Genomic DNA, 24,679 nt, shown 5'->3' with positions numbered 1-24,679 from the left:
ACAACTCTTGAAGCAACTCTTAAAGTCAATTTTCTCAACAACAAAATCTTTTTCAGTGGCATTTTCTGGGTCTTTATCTGAGATAGGCTTTGCTACTTCCGCTACCCAATGCCCCATGTCATCATTGACCTCCATCATGGCCTCTGTTTTAAGCATTTTGGGTTTGGATATTTTTCCAAGGCACTTACTAACCATATCTTCCATGGGAATGGTAATAGGAACCACACTGCGTTTCTTGCCAATAGAAGCTCCAAGCCATTGAGAAACGTTGGAAGTTTCTTTGGGCGAAGGTGTCAGATAATCAAGTGGATCGACAATTGCCATGGTGCTCATTGGATTTGGATTTTCTTCAGATTCTTTCTCTGCATCCGCATCCTGTATTGAAGGATTATTTGACACGTGATCATCCATGGCCACTTGGGTTTCCTCACTTGAATCTAAGTCCACAACAATCTGGTCCGCCGCTAGTTTCTAGTTTCTCTTTCTGCTCCTAGACCGGGTGACTCGAACCGTTGAGGAACTCAATGGAGATTTCTTTGACCTCTTGGTTTGAACTTCTCCAATTTTCGGCCTTGTGGCACCTGCAATATCAACAATAACATTAGAGGAGGAAGTGGGAGTTTGTGTTGTAGCATAAAGTGGACCAACTATTAACTCTTTAGGAGTAATGATTGGCTCCTTTCTAAATTTGCGGTCCCTTAACCACTTCTCCGTTCTCCTTATAACATTGAAGGACTTGGCTTGGATACTTTCTTCTTCTCTCCTGTCCCAATCAATTTCAGGTATGGGTTGCCCTTGAACCCTTGCATTGAATTCAGGTTCTAACACATTTTCCCCCTCTTCTTGTATTCGTGCCACATTTATTGACAATCTCACTGTAACAACCTGTTGTAAAGTGAACCTTGACCACAATCTCCTTCTTACTTCAAATTCATCGCAGCAATTTTCCAAATTAACTTCTAATTGGGGTTCATGAAAGAAATTGACATGAACATTGAAATGTTCCACAACATAGCCTCTACTATCGAACTTAGGTTGGGCAATGTAGGGCTGTAAATTCAGTTTCTTGAACTCTAATTCTTAGTTCAAAGCATCAGAAACGGATTTGCAACTATAATATCCAAGTTCAATTGGGAAGGCCACTCCAAATTTACTCTTCGCCCCTAACTTTTTATCAATGTGGGCAAGCTGTCTGCAAACTTCAATAAGTATATAACTATCAAAGGCATACCTGGGCAAATTGAATGGTTCACCTTCAAAGCCCCCCACTCTAATGTACGTAAATTTGGGAAATTGGATAAAACAACTTCCATATATACTGACCATCTGCATGGCTTCGACTGACATTCTTGTAAATGTAATTCAAATTTATGTTGAAAATCTGAAGTTGTAAGAATTTAGATATTCTTTTACTTTCTTATTGAATTACTTCAATGCTTAAGGAATATATTTAATCTTTTACTGTTTGTATTGATTGTTCCTTCTTATATCGTAGATTGCTGTAGATAACATTTATTGATTTTGATATTTACTACAACATCCTTGATGGCAAATATATAGGCATAGCCTTGAAAGATCAAGGGATGCCTTGACCGGACATGTCTCTTGACATGTCCGATCAAGACATGTCTTGATCAATCCAAGAGAGGTGCCTTTTCATTAAGAAAAACCGATAACTATTGGTTTATATAAATGCCGATACATAAAGAATAATAATCGATCCCAATTGGTTTATGTGTAATGCTGTTTTAATCATAATCATAACCGATAACAAATTGGTTTATTTCCATTGCAATTTAATTATCATTTTAACCGATAACCTACGAAACCCGGGGACGCGTCCCCTACCTGAAAACCCCCGTCCCAGTCCCGGGGACGTTTCGGGTGGACGTCCCCCCCCCGTCCCCAAATTGTCAAAATTTTGAGGGGATGTCCCCGAAACGGGGGGGACGGCTTCCCTAGTTGTGGGGGACGTCCGTACGTCCCGGGGACGGCTGGGGACAGATTGGGGACGTCCCAGCCGTCCCGGGGACGGCCAGACGTCCCCCACATCTAGGGCTAGGGAAATATATATATATAAAAAATGTCGTATTTTCAATTTTTTTTAATGATGTTTTTTGCGTAATTGAGGGAGTGAAATATCTAATGATGCCCCTTGACCCCAAGTTGGGGGCGCTGCCCCCAAACCCCCGTAAAAAAATATAGGGGGGAACTGCGCTGATGGAAGTAGTGAAAATTTAACCTCTGAGTCTGATTAGGCTCCATTATGTATTTTATTTCTTTAATATCTATTATGATATGCATATTGACAATGTGAATGAATTGAAATTCTGAATTATGAGTGCATATTGAGTATTGAGTCTATTGATAATGTTGTATGTTCGATGTTTGCATTCTAAAATGTTTTCATAGTATCATACACATGCTATATCCATGTTTTCATATGAATATAATGTATAGATGCATGCTTTATCCATGTTTTCATATGAACATTTAGAATTTTCCTATATATTTTAAATTTTCCCTATATTTTATACAGCCGTCCCCTTTGCCGTCCCCCCCGTCCCCAAATTTGGGAAAAAAATTTGCCGTCCCAGAAACTCGTCCCCCCGTCCCCCCGTCCCCCCGTCCCGGAAACTTGGGGTAACATAGCCGATAACCAATCGGTTTATTCTTAATGCTATTAATGATAATCGATACCAAACATGGTAAGTGTAATTTGAATATGTAAATCAAATAGAGGATCGGTATAAGAGCAAAAGCAAGTTTATAAGATAACTATTATAGTTATCATATGACAACACAAATTAGTGTTGTTATATGACAACTATAATAGATATACAGATCCGATCACATTCACAGCATAAGAAATATAACTGAAATCTCTGCATAAGAAATGTACACCTCTTAGAAATGTACACAAGGGGTGGAGCCCATAAAGTCATAACACGACAAAAGAAGTTTACACATTAAACATCTCATATATTAGTACAAATTATAAAGCAAATTTCAATTCAATCATACCAAGTCCTTTTTTGAAGTGTTCAACTTTTACTTTGGATAGAGGCTTGGTCAGTATGTCTGCTGTCTGGTCTCCTGTACTGATATACTGCAACTGAATCAAACTCCTATCCACCATATCTCTCACATAGTGATAAGGAATATCTATGTGTTTGGATTTATCATGAAATACAGGGTTCACAGAGAGTTTTATACAACTCTGATTATCACAATGAATTATAGTAGGCTTCAGTGGCTCTCGGAATAATCCCACAAGTAGTTTCCGTAGCCATACAACTTCTCGTGCAGCCATGGAAGCTGCGATATATTCGGCCTCTGTAGAACTTTGAGCTACTGAAGACTGTTTCCTGCTAATCCAAGATATCATGGCTGAACCCAAGCTGAAGCAGCACCCTGAGGTGCTTTTCTTGTCAGTCACACTTCGAACCCAATCTGAATCAGTGAACCCGTGAAGATCCAAACCAACATTCTCATACTTGAGTCCATAGTTAAGAGTGCCTTGAAGGTATCTCATGATATGTTTTACAGCCATAAGATGAATCTCCTTAGGTTCACACATGAACTGACTCAGGGCATTTATTGGATAACATATATCAGGTCTAGTATTGACTAGGTACACCGTACATTAATGGTCCAATCATCTATCTATAGAGAGTAGGATCTATCAATGGGGAATCTGTTGCTGCCTCCTTTAGTTTGTGAAGATTAGTGTCCATAGGAGAAGTCATGGGTCTGCATTTCATCATACCAAATCTCTTCAATATGTCTAAGGTGTATTTTCCTTGATTAAGCATAATATTGTTAGAGTTTTGCCAAACTTCCAATCGAAGAAAGTAATGTAGAAGGCCTAAATCCTTCATATCAAACTCCTTTTCAAGGTCTTTTTTACAACATATAAGATCAATATCGACATATCACCTTTGACTTTCTTGAAGTAAAGATTCGGATCTGCATCATTCTTTGAGAATCCCAATCCTAGGAGATAGCTGTCAATTCTTTCATACCAGGCATTGGGAGCTTGTTTTAGACCATATAGGGCTTTCTTTAATATGCACACGTGTCTTTGCAATGGGGCGATGTGTGAAAACGTCACAACATGGGTCCCCATTTGCAATGGGGCGATGTGTGAAAACGTCACAACATCTAGCGCCACCTTGAATAAATGTTGAAAACATTTCAGAGATAAAGACTCAATCGACACGTAGAACCTCTGGAAAATTCAACCTAGCTCATCAAGAGATTAGAAAATGTACTCAAAGTAGAAGGAGAATCCTTAACCATATCTAGACACTTAGTCTTTGATTACCCAGGTGTGTGCAAGTGTATTCATTCCTCTCGACAAGACAACTATGACTTTCAGGTTCCCCTGTGATTAGCTACGTAGTTTATCTAAACTTCAAAAGCATCCTGGATAGAGCCTCGCTGCCAGTCAGACGTCCATAGTCCTGACGAGGTTATCGCCGCAAGCTCACGAACATTGCTCCATTGCCAGCCAGGCGTCTATAGCCCCGATGGAGTTACTCGCATATTCCCCTTAGCCAACTTTGATATTTCATTTCATTTCATTTTTCTCTTCATTTTTCTCTTTCATTTTCTCTTTTTTCTCATTTTTTCCTTTTGATATTGCTTTTTCTCTTCGTCAATTCCTTTGGCTCGTAAGCAGTGAAGCTTACTAGGGTTTGAGGATTGCGGTGGCGCTGAAGCCAGATTTTAGATTTTTTCACCAATCACAGCTTTGCCTGAAAACCATAATGACTCGGAGTCTATTAATGTGTGAAGATATAGTAATCAACAGATGTCGGCATCAAGACACAGAAAATGATTCCCTTCCAAGTCAAGCACAGGTCCTAATCAGATGATAAAACTGGAGAGGAACAACCTCGGATTCTGAGCACTTCATGAATAGATATCTAAGAAATGAGTCTAACATAAGATCCAAGATATTGCCAGTGTGCGGACAACAACACGAACGCCTTTCTCACAAGATGGAGGCTCCCACTCAAGACACCTAAACTAAAGCAAACCGACCGACAAACCGACCCAAAACAAACTAAACTAAAAACGCACACCAAAAGCAAACTACCTAAAGAAAGCAAACAACTAAACTACCTGAGCCCCACTAGATCATGAGTCAAATGACTCAAGGCAAATCAAGAACAAGGCTCAAAAGACCTCTAATCTAAAAATACGAAAAGAAAACCTACTCTAAACCTATATACAAGAGTCCTAGACTCGACACGACTCAAAGAAGCAAAATATATACATGACTTTACATGATTTCTCAGGTTGTGCAACAGGAGCATGGCAAACGTGACGGTTCTCAATCGGGCAAATTCATCCTTGAACATAGAAAAGCAAACTTTCACCACGCATTTCTCATACTCAAGCAAGTTTTCACTCAAAATGATCAATTGGGGTAATTCGTTAGGACCATGATCAATCCAGATGCAAGTTGTTTTCCCAAAATCCCCATAATCAAAATCATAATAACTTTCAAGGCTAGGACTAAGGAAAGAGACAACCTGGCATATTTCAAGCTCATACGGAATTGTATTGTCGGAAGTGAGGTCACCAGCTACTTCAGGAGGTCGCCATTGGTGATGAATCATTCCACGAGCATCCACAACATGTTGATCTAGATTAGGAAGTTCCTCTTGAAACAAGCTCAGCGCCCCTTTGAATAGCTCAAGATTCTCTGTTTTCACTGAGATATCTTGCATAAACTAGGCATCTTCATGAAACTTTGTTAGCATATCTTCAAAAATGAGAGTCTCCTTGATGGATTGAGCTTCAAACATCTCCTCTAGTGGATCAAAGATAATCTCAGGTGGCCTTTCTCCTTCATGCATAGTCTCTGGAGGTCGGAGCTGATGGTGGATCATATCACTCACAGTAACTTGCTTATCTAGAAAAAAATTTGACAGTGATTCCATTTGCGTTTCCTCTACAAGATCTTTCAATGCTTGCTCAAATAGCATAATGGTGATGAAATCTTCAAGCGCCCCTTTGAATTGTTCTTCATATCTGGGCTCACTTACGATGATCTGTGATTCTTCATTCAATATCTCAACTTGATTGTCTTCTTCAATGAGAACATTTGAAAACTCCTGCAATTCAATCTCAAGGATCTCCTTTTGTAGCATAAACGAGAATTCTTCAAGGAATGAGTCGTCCTCTTTAATTGCTTGTTCAACTCCCGGATCTTCCTTTATCATTGCTTGAGTACTCTCAACTAATTCTTCAACTTTTGTTTTATAGTATTCTTTTTCAGGTGCAAGGTATGGCGGGCTATCCATTGTAATACATTGATCCTCAGGTGCATTTGTATCGTCGACGTACAATTGATCCTTCTCACATTCAGATGTTGGAGCAATGTCTTGTTCATGGGTTCTCCTAAATTCGGCTGCGAGATGTGCACCCCAAGATTTGTTCATAATGCATTCTTCCTCGGACAAAGTTGGCATTCCAAACTGGTTTCTGACTTGATTGATAGCCATTTCACATACTGAGCAAGTAAATTCAGAGTGAGGTGAGTTGTGAATTCTACACCACAATGGTAGCAATATGTTCTCCAAACGCATTTCACCATCCAAAATGAGTTGACTCTCGATCATCCACATGAAGCTTAGAAGTGGATCTTTGCTCTCTGGGACACTGAAGTTGCTCTCTTCTGTCTCTGGCCTGGGGACATCCCAAAAGAAGATTTTTCCCTGCGCTGCCGATTCCATCCTTGATAAGTACTTCAAGCAATGCATCTCATCATGTTCCTCTGTCTCATGGACTCGACACTGCCCTGGTCTTGCAAACTCGGACAATCTTCGTGGATAAAGTTGCGTATCTAATCTCCACCAAAGTTCAGGAAAATCAACATGTTGCTCCTCGTGAAACTGTTGCCGCTCCATTGAGAAATTTTTTCTTTTTTGATTTTTTGATTTTTCAATTTTTTTGGATTTTCTATTTTTCACTTTTTTTGGATTTTCTATTTTTCACTTTTTTTTTGGATTTTCTGGAATAAGAGAGATCTTGAATATCTCGGATTCAACTTGAACGTTCAACTGGTTCCAGCTTGATTCCTTCTTGCGTAAGTCCAACTGACGATCCAGCAGTCACCTTCCTTCGAGTGTTTGAGAAAAAGCTTTCCACTGATCTTCCTTGGATTCAAGAGTTTAGAAACTGAAGTCTAGCTCCTTAAGCATTCATCGAGATCATGCCCTCCTTCTAGCGCCAATTCTGTTGACGTGTATTTTGTACACCATCATACACAGAATAAAATACCTAAAGGCATCTTATCCTCTCTTGAGAAAATAGTCTCTAACTGCTGAAGATTCACGTAAAGGATCAGTTAGGTAGACTCCAAGGTTCTTTGATGTAGGGTCTCTACGTGTGGACAAGCTCCAGTGGTATGATGTGATTTGCTGGGATCACAAGGGGACTTACATGTGATGATTGAACTTCCGATCTGCTTTGCTGGACACAGGCTCTTACTGACTTAGATTTGAAAAAAAAATGAAAAAAGGATAAGGGCGAAGAGAGGATCTAATCCTAATACTAAGAATGTAGGAGCAATGACTTGATTTTTGATGAAACTCTAACTAGATCTTGTTTTGACATCAATGGAACATCTACACAAGACTAGTGCGATCTTCTAAGGGAAGCTTTATGATGTTCAAATCATCACCGCAGGCATAGATACCATCCAAGTTGATGCATATCAATGAAGAGGCAACAATTTGAAATTGAGCTTAAGCTAAACGATTCCAGTTGACTACACAAGGCAAGTCTGCAATCAACAAACTGCTAGTAGTATGGATATACGAATTCCACCATCAATCAATCACATTCCCTCCATTCATTTAATCATCTACCATCTAAGATTGAAGACTCAACAAGAAACCATGCAAATTGCAAGAAAAACGACATATTTCACCATTACTTCAATGAAAATGGAGTTTGTTTACAATCAATGGCAACAATTTCTTGCCTTGTCCTCCTATTCTACTCTCTAACTACTAACTACTTTCAACTATTTCTAACTATCTCTCTCTAATTCTCTCTAATTGCTCATTATTAGCCTTTACAAATGAAATGCCTGGGCTTATATAGTGCCCACAATACAATTTGATGGCTTAGATCAATTCAAGATCAATGGCCAAGATTTTACAATGAAAACCCTAATTAGGGTTTGTTACAACCATTACATAACATTTAATGCTTGACCAATGATAAAATTGTATTGCTTGGACACATGTCCCTTCTAGAAAAATCGACCAATGGATAGCCGGGGTAGGTACATCGGAGTTTGTGCCACCTTCCATGAGTTAAGTACATTGAATCTGGACATGCTGAGATGGACCTCGCTGATTGGAGACGTGATGACTAGGATGCCACCTCATCTGACACTTGGAACTTGGTAGATATTCAACTTGATGTTGTTGAGAAGCTTGCTTTAATTAATTCATCTGGAACTATTTTGCTTCTTCAACGAGCCCTTGTTCTAACTCCTTGCGTCCTTGATGTGCAGGAAGATGATGTACCTCGCCTTGGAACACTGGATTGAAAGAGTTCGCCCTTGTCCTGGCTTGATCGTCCTGGCGAAGACCGTCCTTGATCCGACTTGATTTTCCTTGAAGAGATCTCCATTTGATGCCTACACAACATTTCAGAATTAGTACCATGATTTTGCAATACATAACATAAATTAGAGAGCAATTTTTAGGAAACTTAATGATAAGTCCTTTATTAATCATTTCCTAAAAACGATTGAGCTAAGGCAAAACAAAATTTCAAAATTCAAAATTAAGGCAATGACGATCAAAATTCGAAATTAAAACAAAAAATCCATATCGCCATACCTCTTTGAGAGCTAACTCTAGAATGCAAAATGAGGAATTTGCCTAGGCAAAATTTGAAATAAGATGGTCTTTCAACGTGATCTTTTCTTCAAAATATCAATTTCGCCACCTTTTGAGTTGTCCTTGACGTGATCTTCAATGCCTTTGACAATTCGCACCAATAGAAACTTCAAGATTCGCACCACCTTGCTTGGAATGAAATTCGCTCCTTTGAATACAACTTCGCACTTCTCAAATCGCATGTGAATGAAGAATGATAATGTGAAAATGAAGATTTCACCACCCTCCCTTTATAGCGCTCACACCACAATTACCATATAGGCCGACTTGGAGATAAAACCACTTTTTAAAATGATTTTTAAATTAAAATGACAAGGCCGACCTCCCTTTGTAGCGCTTCAAATTCGATTTTTATTAATTAATTAATTAATTATTAATGCCTTACGTTTTTTAATTTGCAAATTTCAATTTTAATAAAGGCAAAAATAATTAATAAAAGATAAACGCCATATTAAATGCTAATTAAATTAGATTTTCAATTTTATCGAACTTAGCATTTAAGGAAATTTGAATTGTTTATTTGGCGCCAAAACTATGAAAACAAAAGGGACGTACCTCATCGCCCTGGTCCCTTGGAGAGGGACAGGAGCGATCCATGATTTTGTCATAATTCTTGCGTTTTCAACGTTCAACTCCTTCATTCCCACGTTCAAAAATCGATCATCTTGTTGGGTTCTTCGAATTAGATTACCTTGCATGTGTGCATAAGTGTCTTTAGATGTTCATCGCCCTGGTCCCTTGGAGAGGGACAGGAGCGATCTCCATTGTTTCTCCTTGATCTTGCATCTTTGAACTTCAATCTTCATTGTGGGGACAAACAACGTTATTCCTTCATTCCTTTCTCATTTCACTTGAATTTTACAAGGCGCTTTGATGTTTAGAAGATCATCGCCCTGGTCCCTTGGAGAGGGACAGGAGCGATTTTGCTCTTGTGGGCCTCATTTCACTTCATCACCTTCGAAAATTATATTCAACGGATTCGCAATGCCTCCTTTCATTCATTCATGCCTTGAGATCGGTTGAAATTTGGCGAGAAAATCATCTACAACAAAAATCGCTCTGGTCCCTTCCTGAGGGACAGGAGCGAACTTAAGCATTTTGGTCCTTTGTTGACGTTTGATAATCTTCAATTTGTCTTCAACGGGTTCGATTGACCTCCTTCCTTGCCTTCAAACATAAAGTTGACTTGATCTTTGCCCAGATCGTACCTTATGAAGAATTTCGCTCTGGTCCTTCAGTGAGGGACAGGAGCGAATTTGACCCTCTAGGCAAAAACTTCATCATTTCGTTGTTTTTGATCAAGTCTGGATGTTCTATCATGCTCATTTCGTCCTTCACCATGCCTTTGATGTCTCGATTCGTCCAAACAAGGTCAGGAATGGCTCAACTAAGCATTTTCGCTCTGGACCCTTGGTGAGGGACACGAGCGATTCGCCTTGGTCCCTTGGAGAGGGACAGGAGCGCTTTTCGCTCTGGACCCTTGGAGAAGGACACGAGCGAAATTTGACTTTTCGCACTCTCTATCAGGATAATTTTTATGGAATATAACATTAAAGTATAAGTGACATTTCCTTCTATGTTTCTTCTTTCTTATACTTTAAGTTATATTCCATATATACTTTCAGGATGTTTGAGAGTGGTTTCAGACCTCCAGGAGTTATATTGCAAAATCTAGTTTTTGGAGGTTTTTTCAGTTTCCAGACTTAGTCAAATTTCAGGATCAGGACATTCCAGACTTAGCCAAATTTCAGGATCAGGACCTCACTCAAGCCGGACTTGCTACCCTGTTGATCTCCCCGACAGCACTTCAAGTTATATTCATTTGATAAAATGTACCTCTTTGGACCTTCTCACATCGTCAAGACGTTAAAATCTTGCAAGGACAAAGCAAAATTGGATTTGTAGCTCCGGTCCTTCACTGAGGGACAGGAGCGATTTTTCCCCTGGAGGCATTTCTGTGTTCATGAAAATCTTCAATTTATATTCAATGGAAAGATCTCGCCTTTCTCCATCACTTCCAATTCGTAATTCATCTTGACCCTGCAGGAATAGTAAAATATTTGAAAACGAGCTCCCGTCCTTCACTGAGGGACAGGAGCGATTTTGCTCCTACAGGCCAAAATAACATGATTTTACACATTTTAACACTTCACAAGGCGAAAACAAATCATTAGAGATGCCTAGGATCAAAAATCAAAAATGTCAAAATTTGGTCAAAAATATTCAATTGGACAAAAATTCACATTTCATCTTCAACACTTAGACAAATTTAAGCTCTGCATTCAAAATTCCAATTGAAAATAGACCATTCTGGCGAATTCATTTCATTCAAAATTTGCATTCTAGAAAAGGAAACTCAAAAAGCTCTCAAAACCGACTGGATTCAAACCAAAACCCTAAAAAGCAAAGCGAAAACGAGCAAAAAACATGGGTCCCCATTTGCAATGGGGCGATGTGTGAAAACGTCACAACAGGTATCTAGATATCCTAAAGTGGGTGATATCGAGCTTTATCCCGGTGAAAACTTCTTCAGGAGTTTTGTCTTCAATGTGGGAGTGAGGACATCTATTTTGTATGTATACAGCAGTGTTGGAGGCTTCTGCCCAAAGATGAGTTTCTAAGTTTTGATCAAGAAGCATGGCTTTGGCTGCTTCTACAATGGTTCTATTTCTCCTCTCAGCAACCCCATTTTGTTGGGGGTTGTAAGGAACAGTGAACTCCCTCTTAATCCCAGCTTCTTTACAAAATTTCCTAAAAAGTTTGAGGTATATTCCCTCCTATTATCAGTCCTTAGGATTTTTATTTTCTTTCCGGAAGAGTTTTCAGAGAGAGATTTGAATTCATTAAATCTCGAGGATCTCTTCAGATTCTTTACATTTAAGAAAGTAGATCGAGGTCTTCCTGGAGAAGTGATCAATGAATAATACATAATAAAGGAACCCTCCTAATGATGGTACAGACATTGGCCCACATAGGTCAGAGTGAACTAGTTCTAAAACATTGCTTGTTTTCCTAGAACTATTCTGAAAGGAACTCTTAGTATTTTTGCCTAGGGCACACCCCTTTCATGTACCAAAATGGTATTGTTTTAACTTAGGCAAACCAATTACTAATTTTTCCATTGAACATAAAGCACAAAAGTTTAAATGACCTAATCTTCTATGCCAAATTTCATTAGAATCTGCAATCTCATGAAGTAGGGCTAGGTTAGATTCAGTACATACCTCATACAAATAGCCTTTTCTATGCCCTATGGTTATAGCTTTCTTGATGGAAGAGTTTTGTGGCCATGCTAGAACTTTACCATTCATGAAGGTTATTCTGTACCCATCATCTTCAAGTGCATATACGGAGATTAAGTTCCTCTTGATGACGGGAACAAATAGGACTCCGGTGAGTTGGAGGGACATGCCTGTCTTCAGCTTAATGGTGCAGGTACTGACGCCTTTCACTGGATGTGCAGAGTCATCACCAATGGTTACTTCTTCATCAATTTCTTCTAACATGGAATCCAATAATTCTCCATACCCAGTGATGTGTTTTGAAGACGCACTGTCAATGATCCAGGTGTTAGATTTATTGGATACTTGGCTAGAAAGGGCAGAGTAAAATACATGCTTCTCGGAGTCATGTTCTTCCCTTTTCACTTTTGCAAATGTAGCTTGTTGTTTGATTCTATCCGGACATTTTGCTGCTTAGTGCCCATATTGATCACACCTAAAGCACTGAATGTGGGAGATGTCTTTCTTAGATGACCCTTTCTCACATCGGTTCTTTTTCTTCTTGAAATGTTTCTTCTTGCTTTTCTTGGTGGAGTTTGTATTTAGAACATGGAGATCTTCATCTATGTTTTTTCTATGTTCTTTTGCTTGATCCCCTTCTTATTTAACGTTGACTCCTCTTGAAGACAATTTGCTCTTAGCCTTTCAAATTTAGGATATTTAGCCCTTGCACTAATGCCTTGGACGAATGTTTCCCATGTACTAGGCAACCCATCTAGAGCAATGAGCATTAGCGCTTTGCTTTGGATCTCATATCCAAGCGTTGCCAATTCATCCCTTAGGGCTGATATCTGCATAAAGTATGCATTGATTGACTCTTCTTTGTTCATACTTATATGATTTATTTCCCTTTTTAGAGCCAAGGTTCTACTTGCATTGGTTATCTCGAATGCACTTTCGAGTGCTTTGAACATATGGTAGGCAGTCTCATGTTTTGTTATTATTGGCATAATATGATTTCTCACTCCATCGACTTTGATCTTCATGGCTTTTTCATTTCCCTCAATCCATGTCGATTTGTCAGGTTCATTCTCTTGTTCTTTAGATTCAACTCTTACAAATGATTCAACTTTATTCTGTTTTAAAATCATCTTAATTCTGAATTTCCATGCTGAGAAATGATTGCCTCCTTCAAGTCTATCCTCAAATCTGATAGCATTAGCCATGGGAAATGTGATGTTTATATCCTCGATTTGAACTTCTCAAATTTGAATGCCTTAGGTTTGATCAACCTAGCTCTGATACCATGTAAATGTAATTCAAATTTATGTTCAAAATCTGAAGTTGTAAGAATTTAGATATTCTTTTACTTTCTTATTGAATTACTTCAATGCTTATATATTTAATCTTTTACTGTTTGTATTGACTATTCCTTCTTATATCGCAGATTGCTGTAGATAACATTTATTGATTTCGATATTTACTACAGCATCCTTGATGGCAAATATATAGGCATAGCCTTGAAAGATCAAGGCATGCCTTGACCGGACATGTCTCTTGACATGTCCGATCAAGACATGTCTTGATCAATCCAAGAGAGGTGCCTTTTCATTAAGAAAAACTGATAACTATCAGTTTATATAAATGCCAATACATAAAGAAAAATAACCGATCCCAATCGGTTTATGTGTAATGCTGTTTCAATCATAATCATAACTGATAACAAATCGGTTTATTTCCAATGCAATTTAATTATCATTTTAACCGATAACCAATCGGTTTATTCTTATTGCTATTAATGATAATCGATACCAAACATGGTAAGTGTAATTCGATTATGTAAATCAAATAGAGGATTGGTATAAGAGCAAAAGCAAGTTTATATGATAAATATTATAGTTATCATATGACAACACTAATTAGTGTTGTTATATGACAACTATAATAGATATACAGATCCGATCACATTCACAGCATAAGAAATATAACTGAAATCTCTACTTAAGAAATACGATCATAGATTAGAAATGCATATAAAGATGATTATAACAAGTTCAATCAATCATGATGTCTACCATTAGCTTGTAGTCTTATCGATAGAATAGATGAATGAATGAGAGATGAATGAAGTCTCTCATTCAATCATTTATCTTACCGAAGCTACATAGTCTGAACAATTCTTTTATTTGTGTCTCCCTCCAGTTCAAAGACAAGTCTGCCTGTGAAAACATCATTCCATCTTGTAACATTTTCAGCATATCTCTGTTGTTGCAGGCGTGGATAATAATCGTAAACCTTCATGCCATCCACCCAAGGCTCATGATATAAACCTTGCCATTTTCTGGTACAAGCCAGTATATAAAATAAATATGAGGACATATAAAAACTAGACATTCCAACAAAATTACTCAAACCCTCATGAAGCCTTTCAGCAATAACTTGTGCCCAGTCAATATATTTCTCACTAGCTAACAATACCTAAATGTAAAAATACATCCAGTCTTCCCAGTAGAAAGTGAGTGAATTCCCTTTGAGTCTGTTGAACAAAATCACAATATCCCGCACCTTCGTTATGAAATGTTCTCTTGTAAGAGGTTTGGGTAACCGGGAACCCCCTTTCTGAACTTTTAGAAGCCAATTCCTAGCAATGACGCTCTTATAAGTTTTTTTCTTCTCAGAGAAGAATGCGTATGAAGTACCAATGGACCAAACTTCATATGGCTCCTTACGAGGAATTCCAGTTGCAACCATCATTGTTTCCCTGTTAATTTGTACTAACAATTCACCACTGCTGGTCCTAATGCACCTGTTACCGGCATCATACTTGTTCATACATGCTATCACCAATTCTGGGCAAGGGGCGGCAGTTGGGAATGCACCAGCTTCAATTAAGCCACTTTTAACTATCCTTTCCATCATTGAGTTAGCCTCAGGGTTTCTAGCTCTTTTTAAAAAATCTCCTAAGTCAGCTTGGGCTAAAGATGTGTCACCCCATTCTGGAAGTGTACTAACTAAGCATGATGTGCGGCCAAGCTTTGGAAGAGTCGGCCTCATAATGGCCGCTTTTGCATTCATCATACAGTTTCTAGAAAGAACAAAATTCTATTCCAAAACAAAGAATTTTTCTACACTGACTTTCTGAGCTAGGAACACAGCGGAGAAGAAATTATCAAAACTCACCTGTTGCCACCATCAAATTTGTGAAACCCTCGGAAGTATGGAGTTGAAATTACCTTCGGCGCCCTTCGCTTGTCCAACAATAACAACTACCAATGTCACAATTTGAGAACTTACATGTTAAGTGGCAGAAAAATTGAGTAATACCTATGCACGGCTCATGATAATTCATTCGAGCGTGTGAGATAACCCATGATTTGATGGGATTCTGACAACTTTCTTTATTACATATCAACTCCACACAAATGGCTTGAGTTTTCATGATTTCTTTCCATAGTTAGAATTTTAAAATATGATATGCTCAGAATATTCCTTTTGTCGCGCCGCCTTTTCTTTATTAATATCCTTGGGGCTAACTCTAAATGAACTTTTGAACCGTGAACCATTTAACAAGAAGTTCAATGGTTCAAGTTCAATCCTGAGAAAACAAAAGGACTTCCACCTTGCACTTCAACACAACAACTGGGAACGAGCGAAGACTTTTAATAAACATAAAGGAGGACCTTGAACTTTGAACCTTAAACCGCTTTAAAAATGGTTCAAAAGTTCAAGTTCAAAACCGACTTAACACATTAACGCTCGCCCGCTTAACAACAAAACAAAGCCACGACACACATGAAGGCACCAGTTGAACCTTGAACCAAGATGTAGGTTCTACCTATGGGTTCATTGGGACAAAAAAAGTGAATTGTAAAGAAAAGGTACATAGCCAAGGACGGATCAAGCCGAATGGGGAAAGCAACATTAATGACACATTATTTTGCTCAAGAACAAGACTTTAACTGTCGACAAAATAATGGGGCAACAGATTGTTTATTCTTTTTTAATTTTCAAACTCAAACCATTTCCTTTATTTGAGGTCGGCCTTCTTGACAAGGCTTGAGCACTTGCATTGATTACTTTACAAACGCTTTGATGGGGTATTTATCCAGCTCAGCCCCCTTAGCCTACATTTTGGATGCATATAAATGGAGGCTAGGCGCTCAGCCTCAAAACATAATTCAGTTTGCACTTTATCATTAATTCTCTGCTCTGCATATTTGGTCAAATGCGAATTCCACTATGCTTGAAAGGTTTAGTTCCTCTTTGAAATGGTAATTGCATTAATTAATTATGAAGATGAAAGGATACATATAAGCGATTACAAGATGATTTTTGTAAACGAAACAATCGTGACCGAAAGACTGAAATAGAAACTAAAACAACTAAATATTACATAATGACCATTAAATAAACATTAATTACTCTAATACCCTCCCTTAATGGTCATTCTATCAACTACGCCAAGTTGCCCCCCTAAATTTTACAAACTTGTGCAGGCTTAGAGATTTGGTGAGAATGTCTATAGTCTGGTCCACAGTTGGAACATACTACAAGACCACAATTCCATCTTCAACAAGCTGGCGGATGAAATGACAATCAAGCTCTATGTTTTTGGTTTGCTCATGGAAGACTAGATTCTTGGCAAGTTTCAACACCCCTTGATTGTCACAAAAGGTGGGTGAATGACCTGCTAGAGACATTTTAATGTCAGTAAGCATCCTCTGTAGCCATACTGCGTCACATGTTGCTTTAACAGATTCCCGATACTTTGCTTTTGTTGTGGAAAAAGCTACTATCTACTACTGTTTACTGGTCCATGTGATTGCACCCGTACTAAGACTGAAGACATACCTAGAAGTAGACTTCTTGTCATTAACATAACCTGCCCAATCTGAGTTTGTAAAACCAATCAGATGAGTATCTTTTTATTTTTCTGTACAAAATGCTAAAGTTAGGTGTTCCTTTCACATATCTCAGTACATGCTTCGCTGTAACCCAATTTTTTGCTTTAGGGGCTGCCATGAAACAAGCTATATAGCTCATAGCATGACTAAAATTAGGTCTCTTGATGTGTTTTTTTGGGACACTTCGAACACAGAATAAAATACCAAATATTCTATCCACTCTTGAACAAAGAAACCTTATATGCTGAATGATGTGATCAAATAAGGAGACTCCAAGGTTTACAATGCAAACAATCGACTTAATGCTCAGGATAGACTTAGTGATGTATGATGTGATAATGCTGGGATCACAAGGGGACTTACATCTTCATGAACACTACTGAAACGTGGAATCTTACTTAACTCACTTAAGAAATAAAGATGAAAGGAGATAAGGGTTTAGAAATCTGATCTAATCCTAAGGACAATGACAATAAACGATGATTCTTTAATAGACGGACTCCATAATCAAGCTTTGCTTCGCCATGTGGCAACAACTACACAAAACTGATGCAAATGAGAATGAGATTTTAAGGCATGCAAATGTTTGTAGCGGTCTTGAGGACGTTTCAAAGAGTTTGTGGAGGTCATCTGGACAAAAATAATGACTTTTTGGAAGTCTTTTTGAAATCTGATTGGGTCTGTGGTTAAGCATGAGAGTTTGTTTGAGGTTGTAGGGTGTTTGAATGTGTGTTTTAAATCTAATAACAACTTTAGTGAACAGTGAATGAGATATTGTAGAGGTGTGATTCACCGTAGCTTTATTACATGAAGTTTAGGGTATCAAACAGGGGTTACAGGGCAAAGAGTGAAGAATGGCACTGTATTTCAGCTAAGTTTGCAACCATTTACGAGTCTTGCAATTTCCAGGATGGGGGCATGAACAATTTGAGACTCAGGTTCATTCTCATAGATGTGTGAAATAATCTGTAGCAAAATGAGACCATTAAAGAAAGCTCATCAATTACATCAAATAGTCTCAGATTCACTTGATTATTTTAGTATTAAATTCATAAGGCTAGACATCAACGTGAGCTTCTGCCTATAATGTTTGATTTCCAAGTTATCTGAAGATTTTGTATTGTGAACTTTTATAAGGATATCTGGTGTTCAAAGTATATTCATGTATTGTTGTTTTTTTAATAAGAAACATCCTTAATCGAACAAAAAATTTAAACCAGCTTTTGGTATTTGTCAGACTATCTTGAAAATACTTAAAAATATATATTTACGATCTTACATGTCCACTGAATCTATTGGTACTGATTGAAGATTGATTTTTTTGTTGTCAATCACTAAGCAAGGATTTTTGGTTGTTAAGCATACATTTTTTTTTTATCAAATGATTAATGAAAGATTGTATTGTAATTGGTGATCTCTTCTACAGGTTGTTATCTGGATAATTCCAATAATGACAGGTTCGGCTGCGTTGTATATCAAGGATGCTTTACCATATATAATCTTTTTTCAGTATTTCCCACGATTCTTTCGCATTTATCCAATTAACTCAGAGATCGTAAGAACCACTGGACGATTCAATCAAACAGGATGGGCAGGGGCTGTTTACAATTTACTTCTGTACATTATTTCAAGTCATGTAAGTATGGATAAATATTTCAATTTGAGATTGGATATATATATATAAAGAGAGAGAGAGAGAGATTGATTTATGTTCTTTAAAATTTAAATGTTTGCCTTTTCTAAATGGGATCGAGTTGTTGTTACCGAGTGTATTGAAGATGACATATTTGGGTTGTTTTTATTTTTTGTATTTGTGTTTTAATCTGTCTTGTTAAAGTCTACACAAAGTGGAACTGTGTGTGAGGTAAACTTCTCTTCAAATTGTAATGTAAGCTCTCTGGAAGCTAAACTAAAAGGGATAAATATTTCAATTTGAGATTGGACATACATACATATATATATATATAGAGAGAGAGAGAGAGAGAGAGAGAGAGAGAGAGAGAGAGAGAGAGAGAGAGAGAGAGAATTATGTTCTTTAAAATTAAAATTTTTGCCTCTTATAAATGGGATCGAGTTGTTGTTACAGAGGGTATTGAAGATGACATATTTGGGTTGTTTTTATTTTTATGTGTTTGTGTTTTAATCTATCTTGTTATAGTATACACAAAGTGGACCAGTGTGTGAGGTAAACTTCTCTTCAAATTGTAATGTAAGCTCTTTGGAAGCTAAACCAAAATGGATAAATATTTCAATTTGAGAATGGAGAGAGAGAGAGGGAGAGGGGGAGAGAGAGAGAGAGAGAGAGAGAGAGAGAGAGAGAGAGAGAGAGAGATTTATGTTCTTTAAAATTTAAATGTTTGCCTCTTATAAATGGGATCGAGTTGTTGTTACTGAGGGTATTGAAGATGACATATTTGGGTTGTTTTTATTTTTAGGTGTTTGTGTTTTAATCTGTCTTGTTAAAGTCTACACAAAGTGGAATAGTGCACGAGGTAAACTTCTCTTCAAATTATAATGTAAGCTCTCTGGAAGCTGAACTAACTCTAGACACAAAGCTATAAATAGAATATATAGTTAACAACACTATACACAATATTTTTTTGGGATTTTGCAATAGTAAAATGAATACAATAAATTCCTCCCCTATCTTTTTGTTTCGATATGAACACAACAGCGGTAACAACTTGTCTTACAAGCAAAACTTTATGGTTTTTAAGATTCCATATCAAGCAACTCACATTGAAAACCATGACATTTCCTACTGGCTAAAAGCAGAAACCTGCAAGTTCGTGCATACAAGATTTTAAAAAGGAGTAATGATTTTAACACAATGACAAACACACAATTCCAAAGATAAAAACATCCAAATTTCATGCAAAGTTGTAACACAGATAGATGAATAAGTTAAAAGAGAAGCGTGCTATTATTGCCTCTTTCAATTTAAACCTTAAAACACAACATAGAATTAATAAAAACACGTTAACATAAAAAACATTCACTTAAACAATAATTTCAACAGCATAAGCATAGCATTAATGATCTTTAAGAAATATTGTGGTCTAGGCATAGATTGCAAACTTGGTGAGTCACTGAGTACTTGTGAGTTTTCATGCCTCTGAGTAATCACAGTTTTAACTTGCTAGAAATTGACTCCAAGTTTTTTGAAAAACGTAGAACTTGGCAAGTTTGATGATTTGGCTCACTGCAGCAACAATGCAGAAAAAAATGTGGTTAAAATGCTCCAAAAACTTTGTTTTTTGGCTTTACAAGCATTATTTTTTGCCTCATAATTTTTTTTTATGAAAATGGTATCTGCCATGAAGGTCTATGTGGTTTGAAGGTCTTCATTTTGACTTGGTGGTGGTGGCCATGCCCCTTGACCCCACTGGGGGTGTTGCCCAGACCGCCACCAAACTCATTTGATATATTTTGCATAAAATTTATGTTTCATTAAAACAATTAAGTGTTAGTGAAAAAGTGGGTGGGCTTCGGAGAGCCTCACAAAATCAGGCAGATTTCTGTCAATTCTGTTCGGACTGTGGTTTAATGGACATACCACCAATTAATGGCAACTATAGATGGACAAATTGTAGACCGGGATTTTCCAACATTGCGGAACAACTTGATAGGTTTCTTTTGTCATAGGATTGGTTGGAGGAGCCACTTTTATCAACTTCTACCATCAAACCAATTCCTATTTCCGATCACTATCCCATTGAATTAAATATCTTGGAGGATGCTCGGCCTACTAGATATCAATTCAAATTCGAAAGAATGTGGTTTAGATGGCCGGGATGGGAGGAGATTATTTCGGGTTGGTGGGAGGACCCAAAACATGTTAAAGGCACACAAATGTTCGCTTTATGTAAGCGATTGCAGTTACTGAAGGAAAACCTTAAGGTTTGGAATAAAGAGGTTTTTAAGGACATTTTTGAAAAATAATTGAATGAATTATTGAAGAATATACAACCGTATATATACAGTTTACAACACGATGTTCTATAAAAAGAACAAATCGTTTAAGTGAAAACTAAAAAGCTAAAATGCTTAAAATGCTAAATAAAGCTAAATAATAAAAAGCTAACTATGAATCTTTATAAAAGAAGCAATAGTTGCACTTAAAAGATAAAATCTAAAAAGCTAAATGACCATCAATAAATAACTAAATATAACTAATTAAAATATAATTCAATATTTTAATACCCTCCCTTAATGGTCATTCTATCTACTACACCAAGTTGCCCTCTAAACTTGACAAACTTTGCCGGGCTCAAAGACTTGGTGAGGATATCTGCAGTCTGATTTTCTGTTGGAATGTATTGCAATATCATTGATCCATTTTCAACATGCTTGCGGATGAAATGACATTGAAGATCCTACATGCTTGGTCCGCTCATGGAAGACTGGATTTTTTGCTAATTTCAGGAAACCTTGATTATCACAAAACAAGGGAGTAGGTCGTAGTTGAGACATTTGCATGTCTACAAGCATCCTACGTAGCCAAATTGCCTCACAGGCTGCCTTAACAATTCCCCGATACTTTGCTTCAGTCTAGGAAAGAGCTATTGCATGCTACTTCTTGCTGGTCCATGTGATTGCACTTGTGCCCAAGCTGAAAACATACCCAAAAGTTGGCTTTCGGTCATCAACACAACCTACCCAATCCGAGTCTGTGTAACCAACCGACCTAGGATCTTTGCTTCTGCTGTTCAGAATGCCAAAATTAGGAGTGCCCTTCACATACCTTAGCACACGCTTCATTGCAACTCAATGTTCAGCTTTTGGGGTTGACATGAAGTGAGAAATATAGCTCACAACATAACTGATGTCAGGTCTAGTGGCGGTGTGATAGATGAGGCTGCCCACTAGTTGCTTGAATGAAGATTCATCCACTACAGGTGAATCGGATTTGGCTGATAATTTCAGCCCTATCTCCAAAGGCGTAGTTGCAGGTTTGCAATCTTGCATCCAAAATTTATCTAGTAGGCTTTTGGTATACTTTGACTGAGAAATGAATCTATGGCTATTAGTCTACCAAACCTGTACACCGTGACAATACTGGAGAAGTCCCAAATCTATCATATCAAAATTCTTACACAAATTTTGATCGACCTGCTTGACCAAATGTGCTGTGCCAGTAATGATGAGGTCATCAACATAGATGACTAGAAATGAATATCATCACTCGTTTGCTTGACATACAAATTGGGATTGAAAAGACTCCTCTAAAAGCCTTGATCAATCGAGCACTTATCAATTTTTATGTACCATGCATGAGGAGCTTATTTCAGGCCATAGAGTGTGTTGACGTGTCTGGAATCGCATTGCTGCAAACTCCATACGGCCAACGCAGAATAGAATAAACCAGTTGAGTATCCTATCCTCTCTTGAGATGAGGAAATCCTTGATGCTATTTTCTAAGTTTGATCAAAGGGGACAACCTCAAGGTTTCGTTTGTCAGGTCTTGACTGCGGGATTTCTCAGTGGTTTGATGTGTTTATGCTGGAAACACAAGGGGACTTACGATTTGCAACAAGTTGGTCTGTTGTGATTCTCAAATTACGTAATAAAGAGCAAAAGGAAAGGGTTAGGAGATCTAAAACTAACAACACGGGTATGCGGGTAGACGAAGTCAACATAACCAATTCCTGCTTGGCCAGAATAGCTCACAACCTTGTAGGAACGGTGCAATCTTCAAAGGGACTTGGAAGATTTTCAGACTGGAGACGCACGGCTAAGCACCCAATTCTGGCGCAACTTAGACGGACACCTGCAATTGAACTAAGCACAATTAAAGGCTCAGGTTAACCATACAAAAGGATACACAATCAGTATATCCTCAATGGTATGAGCTTGAATCTATCAAATACCTGTACACCCAAAACAGAAAGATCTATCTAAAATGCTGAGAGAAACCATGCAAACAGGATGAAAACAAGACAATAAACACCAAATCAATGTTTATATATTGATTTCTGCAACATCTCTATGCTATTGCTTAAAATTTAACCTATTCTAACTCTAAAATCTAACTCTCTCAATAGAGTCTAACTATCCAACAATCTCTAACTATCTAACCATATCCAATTATCTAACCCCTTACAAAAGAAAGGCCTCTGCCTTTTATAGATTTTACAATATTGAATCAAAGGCTGGGATGGACTGCATCCAAGGGTCTTGATCTGCCTTCCAGAAGCAGGCAGCTTTAACCCATGCCCATTAAATTCTCAGTTATCCAACCAACAAATATTTCAACTACCTACCACTTTTGGCTTTAATTCAGGTTTATCCAGTCTTCTTGGTGGTTGGGAATAGTTATCCACAAAAATATTTGGCGCGGGACCCATAGGTAGTTTACAATAAAGCAGTTTCAGCGTTTTAGAAATTGAATTCCTGGAGTTAAATCCAGCTGTGTGCTTTTTCTCGAGAAGGCATAAACTTGCAACATTCAGAGTGTTCTTTGGTCTTTGGTCCCGGTGGTGGACTTCATCTTTGTTCAGCGGCACGGTTCCCAATGCTTGGTTGCTCTCGCGCTCCTATAGCGCATTCCCACATCTTTTTCTTTTCGAGTCTTCAACATTTGACCTTGCATTGCGATCCTTCCTTGACTTGCGTTTGAGGCCTTCTCCTGGTTCTTCGATGACGTCCTGCGATCAATCAACCAATTTCACTTCATTAAATTAATTTAACAAATATTAAATTTAATTACGACGTCTGGTTTGAGAAGCTCTTTGTGAGATGTATCTTGAAAATGCTTCTCCTTTCTCTTCGAATGTGAAATCTGATCCTTGGTCTTGATGGTGTTTGGATGATTTATTTTTGTGTGATTTTACCTTTGAAGAGCTTCTGCAAATTTTAAAATCCTAACACTCATCTGCTTTCTGGTGAATTTCGGAGAATGGGGGGGGTTTATCAACTTCGAATTCCCTATATTGCTTCTGTGCGTCGCGATTTTTGAAGTTTATGGCGAATTTCGGAGATTCAAGGCGTTTTGGCGAACTGAAGATTTTCGGAGCTTCAACGCTTTTCAGAAAACTTCGGACCTTTTGTAAGATTTTGCAAATTTTGGAGCATTAAACGTTTTCGCGAACTCTATCATTTTCGGACCTAAACCACCCGTTTGCAAATTTCGGAGTGTTTGAATGAATTTTAACGCCTTTTGCAATTGGAGATATTTCGGAGCATTAAACATGTTTGTAAATTCGGAGTTTTAGCATTTTCTTTTGCAAATTAGAAAAGTTTTCAGACCCTAGCGCATGCTCTGCAACTTAAGAAGACTTCGGACCATTTGGGGTTTTTTACAACTTTCACGAATTTCGGACCATTAAACATGCTTTGCAAATCTATTTAAAAACTTCGGACCTTAGCCACCTTTTCGCAAACTCAAGGTGAATTTCGGAGTTTTTGAACTTTTGGCGAACTGGAGGCATTTTCAGACCTAAACCACCCTTTTGCAAATTTCGGAGTGTTTGGACTTTTTTGCAACTTTATCAAAATTTCAAATTTCGGCCCCAGGGTCCGAAATTGGGCAACTTAAGTGATTTTCGGACTTGAAGGGTGTTTTTGCAATATTTCACATTTTCCAGTTTTTGCCCCAGGGTCCGAAATTGGGCATTTTAAG

At 37.8% G+C, this 24,679-nt stretch overlaps 1 protein-coding gene across 1 annotated transcript in view; it reads left to right on the top strand.

The window, feature by feature from the left end:
- LOC131033406 (probable cyclic nucleotide-gated ion channel 5) overlaps nt 1–24,679 on the top strand; it is a 295,575-nt gene that overhangs the window by 117,707 nt on the left and 153,189 nt on the right. Inside the window, exon 4 of the mRNA XM_057964642.2 lies at nt 18,485–18,694. Within this exon, the coding sequence (XP_057820625.2) occupies nt 18,485–18,694 (210 nt within the window). The remainder of the gene's footprint in view (nt 1–18,484; nt 18,695–24,679) is intronic.

Source organism: Cryptomeria japonica, chromosome 7 (genome assembly GCF_030272615.1).
Source record: "Cryptomeria japonica chromosome 7, Sugi_1.0, whole genome shotgun sequence".
Taxonomy (NCBI): domain Eukaryota; kingdom Viridiplantae; phylum Streptophyta; class Pinopsida; order Cupressales; family Cupressaceae; genus Cryptomeria; species Cryptomeria japonica.
Note: the sequence above shows the minus strand (reverse complement) of the source record. Positions and strands in the feature narration are given on the sequence as shown.